This window comes from Nannobrachium achirus (assembly GCF_963921795.1).
Source record: "Nannobrachium achirus genome assembly, chromosome: 10".
Lineage (NCBI taxonomy): Eukaryota > Metazoa > Chordata > Actinopteri > Myctophiformes > Myctophidae > Nannobrachium > Nannobrachium achirus.
The window spans coordinates 23,301,947-23,316,701 of record NC_137819.1 but is presented as its reverse complement, the minus strand read 5'-3'; the positions used below and the strand labels follow the sequence as shown (position 1 = coordinate 23,316,701).

The following is a 14,755-nucleotide window of genomic DNA, read 5'->3' as shown; positions in this document are numbered from 1 at the left end:
CTGGAGTACATTTTTACCAGTATCTGTACTGTTACTCAAGTACTGGGGTCGAGTAGGCCCTCTCTGAAGAAAAGCCCATTTGGGTTTTATGGAGAGAAAAAAAGGAGGAAAAGGTCATTGTGTGTTAGTTTGTCCTTGGAAAAACTATTTTCCTATTCCTATTTTTAGATGCTTGTGAAGAGATGAGCTGAAAATAACTGGCAACTTAGTTTAGTCTGACATATACAGTACAATGGATCCTTTGCACTCTGCAGGTTCTACTGCATGGCTTTGTAGTCGTGGAAGAAGCACTTTGAAGAATGACTTAGCGATACCACAAATATGTAGGCTACTCATTTATTTCATTTTAATTTTACTTTTGTGTAAAAGTACAACATTATTGGCATTTAAATGTATATAGGCCTAATACATTACCATAGTAAAAGTTCCTTTTTTGGTGGGTGGATAGATGGATGGATGGATGGGTGGGTGGGTGGGTGAGTGAGTGAGTGAGTGGGGTTGTAAACCATTGGTCCTAAAACATTCTCATCTCCAGGACCGACCTCCAGATTAATATGTGTTTGGCCACAGAATCCCCCCTCAAAGACCCCATTGCGGCCCCCAGACCCCACTTTGAGAACCAGTATTGTCAACACAACAAAGCCCCTGAGCTGGCCAATAGGATCGCAGTGTCTCCCCGTGTATAAAACAAAACCCTGGGGGCGCATGTTGGGTCTGCTCACACAGGGAGAGAGAGGAGCTAGGAGAAAGAGGGGAGGAGAGGAGCGCGCAGAGAATGCCAGATATGCGAGCATTACGCACGGGCATTAGCATTACGCACGGCTCTTGGTTGAGCACTGCACAGCAAAGCTTTCTAACAATTTCCGACACTGACTCATTCAGTCTGTAGGCCTATATTGTCCACACTTCAACGGATGGGACGTGAGAGAAACGGTGATATTTCTCAAGGGCAGTAGTTTGTTTAGTGTTTCTTTCTTTTCATGAACAAACTGGAATCATGAACGACATCAAACTCGCGGTTCTTGGAAGCGAAGGAGTGGGCAAATCAGGTAACACGTTTCTCCCTTTTAGGCAATTAAACCCTATAGACTTGGTAAATTGGACATGAGTTGTCTCTAAGCCACCATGCATGTAGATCAGCTACTTTCCCCCAGCATACATATTGTTATACATAATATACAATATGTATAATACTGGGGTTAGGGTTAGGTGCAGGTGCTGTAAGTGATTTTCTTGTGTTCAAATAAGTGTTACATACTGTACATTGCTATAAATCACGTTCTGGTCTGGATACCAATTTGATCCAATCTAGGAGCGATAACTCCATACAGGATGCAGGCCCAACAAGTGGAATTGGAAATGAGCAGACAAAATTATTATTGGAACACTATTCAATTGAAGTTTTAACCAAATAATATCACTTACCCTAGACTACCTTACATTTCTTGGTATTATTAGGTTGATGTGAAACACTATTAACGTGTTATTAATGCATTTGTGTCTCCATCCGGAATCAATGGGGGTACATTTAGGCTATTATTTTGTCTCAGGATTGCAACAAAAAGCTAAAACATATCTCCAGATATAAAAAAAAAAGTAATTTTGGGGGTGAAATATCCCTTTCAGGACCCTCACTAGCTCTGGTCCATCGAGACGCGATGGACAGAGCTAGACCCTCACGTAGGCCTACTTGCATTTGGCCGTTTGTGTACCTGTATGAGCAGTCACAAACCTTCTTGATTCTTAAGATGCATTTATTTTTTACAAGTTGGAGAACTTTCATTTACAGGCATATAACTCATAATGCTACAATGCACTTCTCGTTGTGTTCGCAGCGCTCGTTGTCCGCTTCCTAACCAAGAGGTTCATCGGCGAGTATGCGTCTTCAACAGGTTTGTAGCTACTATACAAGGCAATGTGTTCACTGTTAAGTCCATGAGTGAGTGTTCAACTTTATTGTTACATCACACGACTACAGATGTAAAACATGGGTGAACTTAGTTTTTGTGCAAGCTCCATCATTTTTGTTAATTTCAGTATAATAAAGGTGGGACACTGAAAAAGAAATCACACATAATGTGAAGTGAGCTGTGCTATTTATGCGTTAATTTCATCAAGCGTCCCGCTGGCCAATCACGGCGCGTCACGTGAAGCTTGGCCAATGGGAGCTTGAGCGTACAACAAACTTTTAGCCGTTTGTGCCAAGATGTAGGCCATATCTAGGCCAGTTGTAGGCCACACTTAAGAGCCCCGGACTTTTTTTTTGAGCGGTGCAAACCGCTCCTATAAGTGGCTGCGCGTGTGTCTGTAGCCTTTTTCCTCAGCGTTTTGCCATAGCAAAATATGTGTATGTAGCATCATATTTATCTAGTGATGTCATATGTCGTATGTCTGTAGCCTTTTTCCTCAGCGTTTTGCCATAGCAAAACGTGTGTGTGTAGCATAGCCTGTACATCCTAGACTCAAATCCTAGTCTGAAGACGTTATGCAAGCACGACCACCGCTCACTTCACATTGGGTGTGATTTTTTTGTTTTACCAGACAAAGCCAGATGTTGGAGCTATAGCTCCTGTTCCAGGAGCACATTTAGCAACAGGTAGCCAGGTAGTATACATGAGATATAGTCATAAGGTGCAAGAAGAGTAACACATTGTCAGGTTCACATAAGATAGACCACATGTCATAGGGGTTGATCATTTCCACAGGTATACATCTGGAAAGTCCATCCATGGCCAGTGTGAAAGCAGGTGGTCAGGCCTTATTCAACAGTCTGATGGTAGCCAAGTGGAAGACGTTCAGAAGACTGGACAGCTTCCCGGCTACCATCAGACTGTTGAATAAGGCCTGACCAGTGACAACCACCTGTAATGTAAGGCCCTCAAGGCTCTGACAGATAACCTTACGGGACAATTTATAGTTTCATGTGTACGCTCTCTGAGTTAGCCTTTATGTAGAATGACTGAATGAGTGTTCATCTAAAGCTAGTGTGAGTGACATTTGTTTTGGTTAAAAACCCAAAATGTTCCAATCCCAATTTAGTCTGCTCGTGCTTTTGTTTGGTTCCAATCCCAATTTAGTCTGCTCCTGCTTTTGTTTAATCACTTCCAATTTCACCTGTTTACCTTGTGTCCTGTATCCTGTTTTGATGAAATTAGTACCCTGTTCTGAAAACGTATATTTTCAGTTTAGCTGGAAAGACAAGGAGACCACTGTTACTGAACAAACACTATATCACAATCATGCTTAACAGAAACGATATTACTTACGCCACAAATGTAACTCTGAGAGGGTAAAAATGGAACCAAATGGCATTTGGTTCCATTTACCTCTCGGAGTTAGCTTTTTCGTAGAATGACTCAGAATGTCTCAGTTTGTTATTGGAGGTACCTCAACAATGGTGCACTTTGTTTTAATCTGAATGCAACCCGGTTTCACCTGAAACTGGTCCACTCTCCGACTCTATTTGTTTATTAATGTCTGGCATCCGACCAGCATGACTCACTCAGACCTGCACAGTCGATGCCAGGCGCCCTGTGTGATGATGGACACTTCAGCAGCCGAGATTAAAGGAGCACTTCACCCACTTTCTTATCTCCATACGACTGGTCCTCACTAATGCTCATTATAAGGTGGCAACATTTCCGTCTACTCGCTCTGTGATAATGATAATGATTATGAATTTTATTTGTATAGCACTTTTCCTGTGGGCTCTATTTTGATTGTCTTATGTACCAGCTCTTATGCCTTAAGTTAAAGGCCTGTCGTGTCGTCCATACTGTCTCCGACCAACAAACATTTCGTCGGAGAGTTCTGACTTTCCGACGCGCAGCTTTCCGAACTCTAATTCTGGGTAATGCTTTTCAGAAGATGCGAGTGATGTAATTTTGTAGTCGATCCAGACCTTTTGGACGAAAGGTTCAGTGGTCGGAGACGGTGTGGACAGGCCTTTAAGTTAAGGCATGAGAGCTGGTATTTAACTCATTTGCTGCTATTTTAAACATAGGCTGAACTGTTTTCCTGCCAAATTGTCCTTACCTTTTAACGTGGGCACATGCACGCATCGTGCACGATCTGTGCGCGACTCATCTAGTAGACGCGTAGACTCGGTGACAGCTTTCGAATAAAAAAAACCCCATTGAAATAGACATATCCGTTGCGAGGCTGTATCCCTGCTTATCCGCCAGTGTTTACATGAAAAAACATTGGAAACAGCCAGCTGTGCGCTATGGTAACACGTGGGCACGTTCGCGCACATAGCAGACAATATGTGCCCAGATCATATGCCAGGCGGGTAGAGGAATCAAACAGCTAAAAAAAAAAAAAAAAAAAAAAAAAACGCGTGAAAAAAGACCATTCTATGGCCGTGCAGCTCCTTCCTTTCTTTACAATGAAAAACCTATGGGAACGGAGCTACGATTGGACGTCAGACCGGATATGGAAACCTAGATCCGGTCCAAACCGGAAATACGACCAGATACAGTTAGGAGGCGGGCCTAAAGAGCCAGAATCTGCTATAATCAGCGACCATACTTTTAATCGTTTCATAATGATTAAAGCTAATTAAATCTTCTGGCTCCTCGGGCATCGCAGAGTGGTACAGCGGGAAATCTCCGGTTTCGATGGGGATTGCAGGAAATGAGTTAAGACAATCAAAATAGAGCCTTCAGTCTCATTGGAGGGCTGTGGACAGTTCAGAGACCTGCCTACCAGTGACATCATCGACAGGGATTCCAAGCTAATAGAAACTACAGCCTCTCTCCTCATGGAAAGTTAGCATGCGCAAATAGAAGCCATTGTTTGTGCATTAACAATCAATCAAATGAAACATTGGAATCTTGTTTGAAACGACCAAATCTGCCTACCGATGATGTCATGTGCTATAGAGCAGTGTTTCTCAACCTTTTTTCTGCATGGGCACACTTTTCATGTCCCAAGAATCTATGGGCACACCGACATAATACGGAGGTGTAAATATCGTCACTGTCGGGAAGAAACCTTGTACCTCCAAGTTTCAGATTTGTACGTTTCTTCGCAAAGTAAAGCCCTGCTTCATCATACAAGGCTGTAACACAACAGTAGCGAAAACAGCAGATCTACAAGCACACAACGCCTCGCACCGCGAGGCGTTGTGTGCTTGTAGATCGTCTGTTTTCACTAGTTTAAATCATTTTTAAAATGATAAATACAATACTGGCTTTCAAGCAGTTTCAAGGGGCACACTTGACCCTTCTCAGGGGCACACCAAAGGTCCCCAGGCACAATGGTTGAGAAACACTGATATAGAGAGTATTAGTGAGGAGGACTAATTGTATTAAGATTAAAAGATTAAATATGTTGGAAATGGGTGGAGTGGTCCTTTACTGTAACAGATGTATAATGGATGTTTCATGTGTCTTCCCTCCCCCATGCAGAATGTATTTACAGAAAGCGTCTTTCTGTGGATGGAAGACAACTCAACCTAGAGCTGTATGATCCGTGCTCACAGGTGAGTCCAATTAAATTAATTAATTCAACTTTAATTAACACCATTGTCATGACAATAGCATGCTATATGCTGAGGTGGAAAGTAATCAAGTACATTTACTCACGTACTGTGTTTACAGTATAATTGTGAAATGGGTCATTCTAAATAGTGTTTGAACAGTATTCTATACGAGTAAAATCATTTTTTACTTTGAACATTTTGGTTTTGATAGACAGTTGTAGAATGATGTACTAAATGTAATCAAACAACCAAGATATTGTATATTGTCCCCCTTAAATTACAGCCCTGTGTCTATGTCATATAACAGTGTAGCAAACATAGCAGATCTACTAGCAGATGAAGCAGATCTACAAGCTCTAGCAGATCTACAAACATGGCAGATCTACAAGCTCTAGCAGATCTACAAACATAGCAGATCTACAAGCTTGTAGATCTGCAAACTCGTCAGTATCAGGGGTCGTCGCGGACCACTGCTAAATAACATATTGTCGTTGTCGGGTGGAAACCTCCTATCTCCAAGTTTCAAATTGGTATGTTCTTTTGCAAAGTAAAGCCCTGCTTCATCGTACAAGGCCGTCGCACAAAAGTAGTGAAAACAGCAGATCTACAAGCACACAACACCTCGCGGTGCGAGGCGTTGTGTGCTTGTAGATCGGCTGTTTTCACTAGTTTGAATCATTTTTTAAATTAAAAATGCAAAACGAACGGTTTGGACATACAAGGTTTTCACCCGACAACGACGATATGCTGCTTTTCCAGTATGCTAACGTGTGATTGAATTGACAGAGCTGTCTGTCTGTCTGTCTGTCTGTCTGTCTGTCTGTCTGTCTGTCAGGCCTGCGAGGGTAAGTCCACGCTAAACGATCAGATCCATTGGGCGGATGGCTTCATGGTGATCTATGACATCAGTGATCGTTCCTCCTTCCTGACCGCCAAAGCCATCATCCACCTGATCAGAGACATCCACCTGGGGGGAAACAAAAGGTCAGTCTGAAATATACTGTCCCTTACTGCAGTGGTTCTCAACCTGTGGGTCGAGACCCCCAGGAGGGTCCACAAATGATTTGTGGGGGTCCCCAGATGATTAACTTAATGTGCAACATTGTTTTCTCACTCAACAGTAAACAAACCAACATAAAGCTGTAATTGTATACATTGGTTCAATATTTTTTACTGCTACTTACTACTACTGTACGTACAGTAGCCTATTAACAACTAGAGCTTGTGACTAAATACAAATAACTACACTAAATCCATTGGAACACATGTTCTGTTTCAGACATACTGTACAAGTTTTCTCGACACACTGATGTGATGTGATTCTCATCTGCTATTCTAAGTGCATAAGGTAAATAAACGCTGCACTACAGTGCACAGTCTGAGCAGCGGTAATACTAAACTGCTCACTCAACCGAAATGACAAAACATTTCTTGCGTAACCTCAATTCTCTCCCACGGCCATGCTACACCGTAGCTTATGTAACTGGCTGTGCCCACGCAAGGCTAATGCACTGTAAGTACAGTAATGTCCTGTAATAGTAACTGTCCACCATTGTTTGTGAGAGAAACAAGCAAGCAGGTCTATAAAAAACAAGCCCCAAACAATCGACGCCGCACCTTTTTCAGTTGGTGTTGCCATCTCCGCTTATCAAAAGCGACTTTGAGTCTTGTTTTTTCTGTAAAGTCACTATATTGGTTTAACCCATTTAGGCCTAGAATTATTGAAGATATACAAGATCACAGCGCGGCACCGAGTGCCGCCCTGCGAGCATGTAGATCTGCTATTTTTGAAAAAGTCATGAAAATGAGTGCAAATCTTTGACTATTTATATCTTTGATGTATTTTCAAAGCGAACGTTTGTAACTCAAATTTTGCTTCTGGGTGGTCCCTGGAACTACATATTTTGAGATGGGGGGTCCGTGGCCAAATAAATATAATTTTGGGGGTCCTTCACATGTTCTCAAGAACAGACTAACGAGCTCCAGTTAAGTGAAAAGGATTTTTCAAAAATAGCAGATCTACAAGCTCGCAGCGCGGCACTCGGTGCCGCACTGCGAGCTTGTATATCTGCTATTTTTCAATAGTTAAAGCATAAAATAATGATACACAATAATGTGTACCCGTTCTAAAATTACCCCTATTTGAGAAACACTGGCCTATAGCTACTTCTTTTGGGTTTATCAGCATAGACCTATGGTTGCTTATTTCGCTTCCAAAAGCTGGCAACACAATACTGACAACTCAGTTGTCTCCTCTGTCTTGTGTCCCGACAGGGACGCGGACCCCCTGCTGTTCCTGGTGGGGAACAAGCAGGACCTGTGTCACATGAGGGAGGTGCGACGTGAGGAGGGCCAGCGGCTGGCCTCCGACACACGCTGCCACTTCTACGAGCTGTCAGCCGCCGAGCACTACCAGGTTAAAACTACTCTGTTTGTATTTTGATCAGAGTTCCTCAAATTTTTCAGGCCGTGATCCCCAAAATAATCATGTTTTACCTGCATGGGACCCCCCCCCCCCCCCCCCCCCCCACCCACCCTGACGAGCACTAAGGATTTACACTTCTATTGAGGAAATAGCCGATCTACATGTAGATCGGCTATTTCCACACTTTCTGCCTCTAACATTTGACAGTTCAAATTATGATTATTTGGAGGGGTCGCGGCCTGAAAAGGTTGAGAGTCACAGATTTAGATGGCATATTATTCAGACAGATGCTAGGTAAATGTTTCACCTGGTCATCATTTCAGAGTACAGAATGTTATTTAGATGGCATGTTGGTTCAGGCAGATGCTTGGTTCATTTCTTACCAGACGTCCTGCTATCCTATCGTTGCTAGTCGAGCCGAAATCTCCGTATCCTAAAGTGCCGCATTTTGAGATTGTCGCTGTGCTACTTTAGCTATTTTTGAATTTGAATCCTGAAAAGTAACAGTTGTGGTCATATGAGGTTTCCACCCGACAGCGACGATATATTACAATTGCCAAACAGAAACCGTTGCCTAACAAAGGGGACCCAAACTCTAGTCGTTTCAAATGTACAGAATGTTATTTAGATTGCATGTTGTTTAGACAGATGTTAGGTTCTTGGTTTACATAGGATCCTAGTTTCTTGAGGCACTGTCTGTCTGCATTCTTTGTACTTTATGTAATGACCTTGCTTACTATAAGTCGCTCCGGATGAGAGCGTCTGCCAAAAGCCTAAAGCCTGATTTACTGTATATTTAGTTACACGCTGGTGTGGCATTTCTTAAATAGCTATTTACTGTGGCACAACTTGTATGATATAACACTTTTTCTGCCAGGTAGTTTTCATAATTCAGAAATGCAAAACACAATCATGTCTACTTTGGCTCGGTAAAGATAAAATGTGACCGCGATGATCCATTCTTTAGATATGGTATGTTGAAAAAAAAAGTGTTTCTGGATGATTTGGAATCCTAGATGAATCCACTTTTTTGAATTCTGTAGCATTGGTCTGGATGGAAAGTCAGATATCCGGATGACTGCAGCTCCAGCTCCATGCCTTACTGCAGGGTGTATCAGACGGCCATCTGATATTAAGGCCTAGAATTATTGAATGCTTTAACCAGTGAAAAATAGCAGATATACAAGCTCGCAGCTTTTGAAAAAGTAGTGAAAATGTGTGCAAATCTTTGAACATACCGCTATGTATTTTCAAAGCGAACGTTTGTAACTCAAATTTTGCTTCTGGGTGGTCCCTGGAACTAGATATTTTAAGATGCGGGTCCGTGGCCAAATAAATATAATTTTGGGGGTCCTTCACATGAAAAGGTTTGAGAACCGCTGACATAGTAGTCTCTTAAGAACAGACTAACTGAGCTCCAGTAAAGTGAAAAGGACCTTTTCTTTGACAATGGCTAGCCAGATTGCTGACATAGAAACATAGGTTTTTTCAAAAAATCTTACAAGGATTCAAAAGACACTTATAGAATCGGGTAAAAATTCAAATTTTCACGATTCTTCAAAAATAGCAGATCTACAAGCTCGCAGCGCGGCACTCGGTGCCGCACTGTGAGCTTTTATATCTGCTATTTTTCAATAGTTAAAGCATAAAATAATGATACACAATAAGGTGTACCCATATAGTGAAGTTGTAATTATAAACTTCCCCAGGAGGTGGCGCTGATGTTCTCCAAGATGGTGCACAACGCCAGCATGGGGGGCAAAGCCAAGGAGCGGCGGCGGCGGCCCAGCGGATCCAAGTCCATGGCCAAGCTCATCAACAACGTCTTCGGCAAGCGGAGGAAATCGGTGTGATGGTCGGCGGGTCGAGTCCCCGACCCCCAACAACAACGTACTGTGTGTGTGTTTTGTGTGAACAGTGGACAAAGTACTCACGGTATCAATACTCCTGGTCAAATATTTACTCCAACTGCAAGTGGAAGTTGTCATATCAAAAGTCCTAAGAAATACCACTGGTGGAACATAATGAAAAAGCTACCGAAAGTTTGGGTCCCATTACTATACAGGAAAGAAATACAAACAATAAATCTGATTTAAGCAGGGGTCGAACTAGGTTTTTTTCATGATTCTGAATCAATTGCAAGCATTTGTTTTGCAAAAAAAAAAGAAAAAAAAAGAGCCATCACTTTGTTTGGGGAGCCATTTTAGCCCAAGGATTTGTTTTCGTGCGAAACAAATGCTTGCAATGGATTCAGAATCATGAAGAACCCCTAAGGCCCTATCAGAGGACAGTCTGCGGTGACTAAAATGTATTACAAAGCCTAGGTGATAGATAGAAAACTACACCGCGGTGACGACGTATCACCGCAGACTGTACTCTGATAGAGCCTTTAGTTTGACCCCTCACATGCTACATAAAGAAGATTATTGTTTTGTATTTCTTTCCTGTATAAGTTAATGGGATCCAAACTTTCAGCAGCTTTTTTAATATGTTCCACCACTGGGATTTCGTAGGACTTGTGATATGTTGTTTGTTACTAACGTGTTTATGAAACGAAAAAGGTTGAAATAGTTTCTGTTGCAATTAGTTTGAGGTTCATTCCTACAATGCCCACACTATGATATTCCCTCATCGGGTTGTGAGTTCAAATCTCGCTGTGAACAAATTAATACTCTGAAAGCCACCATCTTTATCTTCATCAACTTCATTTTCATTGTTGTGTCTCAATCGTCTACTTCTTCTATGCTTGGATGTTTTCTTTTCCTTTGTTTTGATTGTTGTTGTTGGTAGTTCATGGCTGCCAGTTCCTTCCTTACGTTGTGTGGGAGTTCAGACTGCTGCGAAGCATACTGAATAACTGCTAGCTTGCATAATGACTTCAAACTAGGACTAAAGTCTAAGATGTACAGGTCATCCGGTGTGTTACATCCTCCAAAGATCATGATACGATCTCCCACCATGCAACAGCACATCTTAGCCATCCTTGAACAGGGGCCTTTTCCTTTGAGTTTAACCTTCATCCAGACAAATGTTTCTGGATTGAATTCCCACAGACCATTTAAGTACGGATCTATGTTGCCACCAAATATGTACAGCTTTCCCTTGTAGCCAAAGGCTGAATGAGCCCAGCGTCCTTTTGGACGACGTGCAGAAGGTGTGCTGTTCAGCCAGCAGTTGGTGTCTGTGTCAAACACTGTGATGGTGTTGTATTCGGGCCCCCCCGTCCCCAAGCCCCCAAATACAAACATCTGTGTCCCGATGATGGTGGCAGAGTGACCGTCTGAAGCAGCTGGTGGAGTTCCTCTGGGGTTAATTGAAGACCAAACCATTATGGAAGTGTCCAACATGTAGATGTCATTAGTGCGTCCATTCGGGTGGGTGAATCCTCCGTAAATATACATGACCTTCTTCAAGACACAGGCCGAGTGGTTGAACCTCGCTTCTGGTCTAGTCCCTGAAACATCGGGTTTGTACCATCTGTGGAGGTCGACATCAAATGCATAAATAAGGGTGCTGTAAGGCAACCCTCCCCAGATGTAGATCAAATCATCTATAAGCACAGCTGTGTGGCTAAATCTCCCCGAGGGGACCTCAATAGGACGCTCTCCTCTTTCGTCTGTCACTGGGGGCAACTTCCTCCAGCATAAATACACTGTGTTGAAGATGTGCACTTCAATAGGATCACTGTCATTCAGGCTACCGTAGTACCCTCCAAATGAGTACAGCTTGTGTCCGGCTGCCACAGCTGCATGGTAGTAATTCTTATGTCCTCCAAGTCCTTCCAGATTTATCGTCCACTGAAACATTTCACACCGTGAATCAGTGCAATTAATTTACAGATTTACAAGGCAAGTCAATTTGCTGTTACAAGTGGCAAAATGATGTTTAGGTTATTGGACAATCCATTTTAAAGAACAATTAAATCTTTTGTTGTGATGAGGATTTTGTGATGTCATTGTGTCATGATATCATTATGTAGAATAGCTAATCGTTACTCAAACTGAATGGCCATTTGGTAAACAATATAATCAGCAATGTGTAACTTTGTTAGTCAGTGATATGATGTCATTACTATGACATCAGTCATCCATACAGTATGTTTTATCTTCATGGAAATATTATTCAGAAGTTATTTCACACTGATGGGTTGTCTTTATCTGAATGATGTTTGTTGTGTAGTGTTGAAGTAGCAAAACAAGTTAAAGGCTTTATTTCATTTATTTATTAATTAATATGTATGTTTTTTTGAGCGGTGCGATCTGCTCCTACATCTGGCTTTGTCTGATTGTACGTACGTCCCACACTTGGCTCATTGGCCAAGCTTCGCAGGACCCTTACTGAAATCAAGAAATGACTATAGAAAATGTCAACCTATGCCTCTCAACTCAGTTGAGAGGCATATCTCTGCTGGCATATGACATTTTTTGTAGGATATTATATTTAGTTTCATATACATACACCACATGTATATTCTCAATTTAACGCTGAAAAAAGTAGCTGAGGTACTTTTTCTATGTAGCTTCTCAGGTTACATTTCTCCAGGGCTAGAAATATAGCTTGATCAAGCTACTGCAATGGTGAGCTACTTCTAGCTTTACAAGCTATGCTTTCAAAGTAGCTTCCTCAACACTGATTAGCAATTTTATTTGTCTGTATTTCTCTGCTACCCCTCCCTCCCTCCCCCTCCCCAAATACACCTGGCAAAGACCCAAAAATGGAAAGCTTTTGTACAAACATATGAGCATGCACGTATATGCATTTTTGTCAATAAAACCATGTTTTGACTATTAATGTTTTTTTTTTCTTGTTTTCGTTATTTTCCTATTGACCTAGAGATGAATGCGTGGCCTTGCCAAACTAGCTCCAACTCCGGCTGCCATCTTGCTTGTTAGACTCTTGGATAAGGGGAAGCGAGCACCGGAGAACAGCAATGACAGTTTGCTGGTTGTAGACAGAAGATGGTTCGGGCAATGCGTGGGAGAGATATAGGCCTGAAAGTGGGCATAGTTAAGCCCTGAATCTTACTGTGTCGCCACAATTCTCTGAATCAATACGAACGACAGCTGTCCAGCTGTCGGGATCAAAAAGCTCCAAGAATGGTCCGTTTCAAAGGGTGAAAGTAAAAAGAAAAAGGGAAAAACGTGTAATAACAGCAGACATATGGAAGTCATTCTACGCAGCGGCGAGCGTCATTACCTGTACTTATATAATTACATATTTATCCTTTGGAACACAGGTGACCTAAACGAACAAAAATGTCACATGGGAGCTCATACAGTCAGGACCAAACGCTGGAACTGAGAGGAGCTCTTCACCCATGTTCAACCTATCGTCCTATAACTTGTTCCATACATGGGCAACTGGCGGCCCGGGGGTCGCATGCGGCCCCCACCAACATGACCCGCTTTAATTACTTCTGTCTATATTAGTAGCTTAATGATGGTAATACATGGCTATGTAGTTCATAAAATGTTACTTTTCAGGTTTCTAATTCCAAAATAGCAAAAGTAGCAGGTCTACAAGCTCAAAACATGCCACAGTGCGACGCGTTTTGAGCTTGTAGATCGGCAATTTTTGCTACTTTTGTGTGACAGAATGACGAAGTAGGACATTCATTTACGAAATAAGTTGAATTCAGAGAAGGTTTCTATGCAATGTGGCCCTCTGGAGTGAGTGTGGAAATGTAGTGGCCCTCTCTTATCATCAAAGTTGCCCACCCTGTTGGTCCTCACCGACGCTCATTATAAAAGCCAGTGGTGGAAGAAGTACCCACATCTCCAAGTATCTATACCACAATGTAAAATGACTTTGTTACAAGCAAAAGTTCACTTGAGTAAAAGTACAAAATAATGACTGGCATCGAAATATACTTTTAGGTACCAAAAGTAAAAGTACTCATTATGCAGAATGTCTCATTCGGCGTTGTGAGCTTGTAGATCGGCTATTTTCAAATAGCCATCGCTGAAGTATGCTTTCCAAAGTAACTAGTAACTAAAGTTTTCAAATAATTGTAGTGGAGCATTTGCCTCTAAGGTGTAGTGCAGTAAAAGTAAAAGTATTGAAAATTGTAGTACAGTACTTGAGTAAATGCACTTAGTTACTTTACACCACTGCTGAGCAAGCATCTGTGTATATATGAATGTACCGTGTCTGTACTTGTATTGTACATACAGTATCTATGTCTGTTGCTCATGTTTTATGGGACCCCCTCGAAAATGAGATGCTGCGTCTCATGGGGCTATCTTCAACAAAACTGTGTGAAAACACCCCTATATCGTGCAGGGTAGCTCTACACCCAGCAGACCAGAGCAAACGTTGACTGATCCATGAGAAGGTCAGGAGTTATGCCTGCTACACACAGCCCTGGAATCTGTTTGATGTAGCTGTGGCAGCGTGCACGCACACACACACAGTGGCTGTGCATGTGTGTGTAATCTCATATAACTGTACTTGTGAGCACCAGATGTTCCCATAGGTATTGTCTCGCTGCTGGGTGTAGAGGTTTGGGTAATGAGGGCATGACAAGGATAGCAGACTTTACTGGAAAACGCATGTCAGTACAGTTCACAATTCACAGTCGGTCAGGATGGTAAACACTTAATTGACATTGCTCGCTTGTTTAAGATCACTTTGGATCCTTGCACAGAACGGGAGACAATCCGTCCATGCTGTTGTCGAACACTGAGAAACCCTGATAACGCTGAGCAATAATGACAATGAGACATTAACATGTGGGTGGGTGACGTGACGTAACGTTTTCGCTGTCCTCGGTGTCAAACATGTATAAATAAAAAATATATTTGTCAAAAACCTTCTGAATATTGTGCAGGACATTAAGCTTTATG

At 42.1% G+C, this 14,755-nt stretch overlaps 1 protein-coding gene across 1 annotated transcript; it reads left to right on the top strand.

Moving 5' to 3' along the window:
• The first annotated feature begins 979 nt into the window (after nucleotides 1–979).
• Nucleotides 980–9,952, top strand: rergla (RERG/RAS-like a). Its single transcript, XM_080735052.1, has 6 exons — nucleotides 980–1,049; nucleotides 1,836–1,892; nucleotides 5,412–5,485; nucleotides 6,321–6,469; nucleotides 7,760–7,901; nucleotides 9,620–9,952. Exons 1-6 carry the CDS (start codon nucleotides 998–1,000, stop codon nucleotides 9,761–9,763), a joined length of 618 nt encoding a protein of 205 aa, XP_080591178.1. The 5' UTR covers nucleotides 980–997; the 3' UTR covers nucleotides 9,764–9,952.
• Nucleotides 9,953–14,755: the final 4,803 nt, after the last annotated feature.

Coding starts and splice junctions, on each gene's coding strand:
- rergla (XM_080735052.1), top strand. CDS start 998: ATGAACGACATCAAACTCGCGGTTCTTGGAAGCGAAGGAGTGGGCAAA. Junction 5,486..6,320: donor TGTATGATCCGTGCTCACAG/GTGAGTCCAATT, acceptor TCTGTCTGTCAG/GCCTGCGAGGGTAAGTCCAC. Junction 7,902..9,619: donor CAGCCGCCGAGCACTACCAG/GTTAAAACTACT, acceptor AAACTTCCCCAG/GAGGTGGCGCTGATGTTCTC.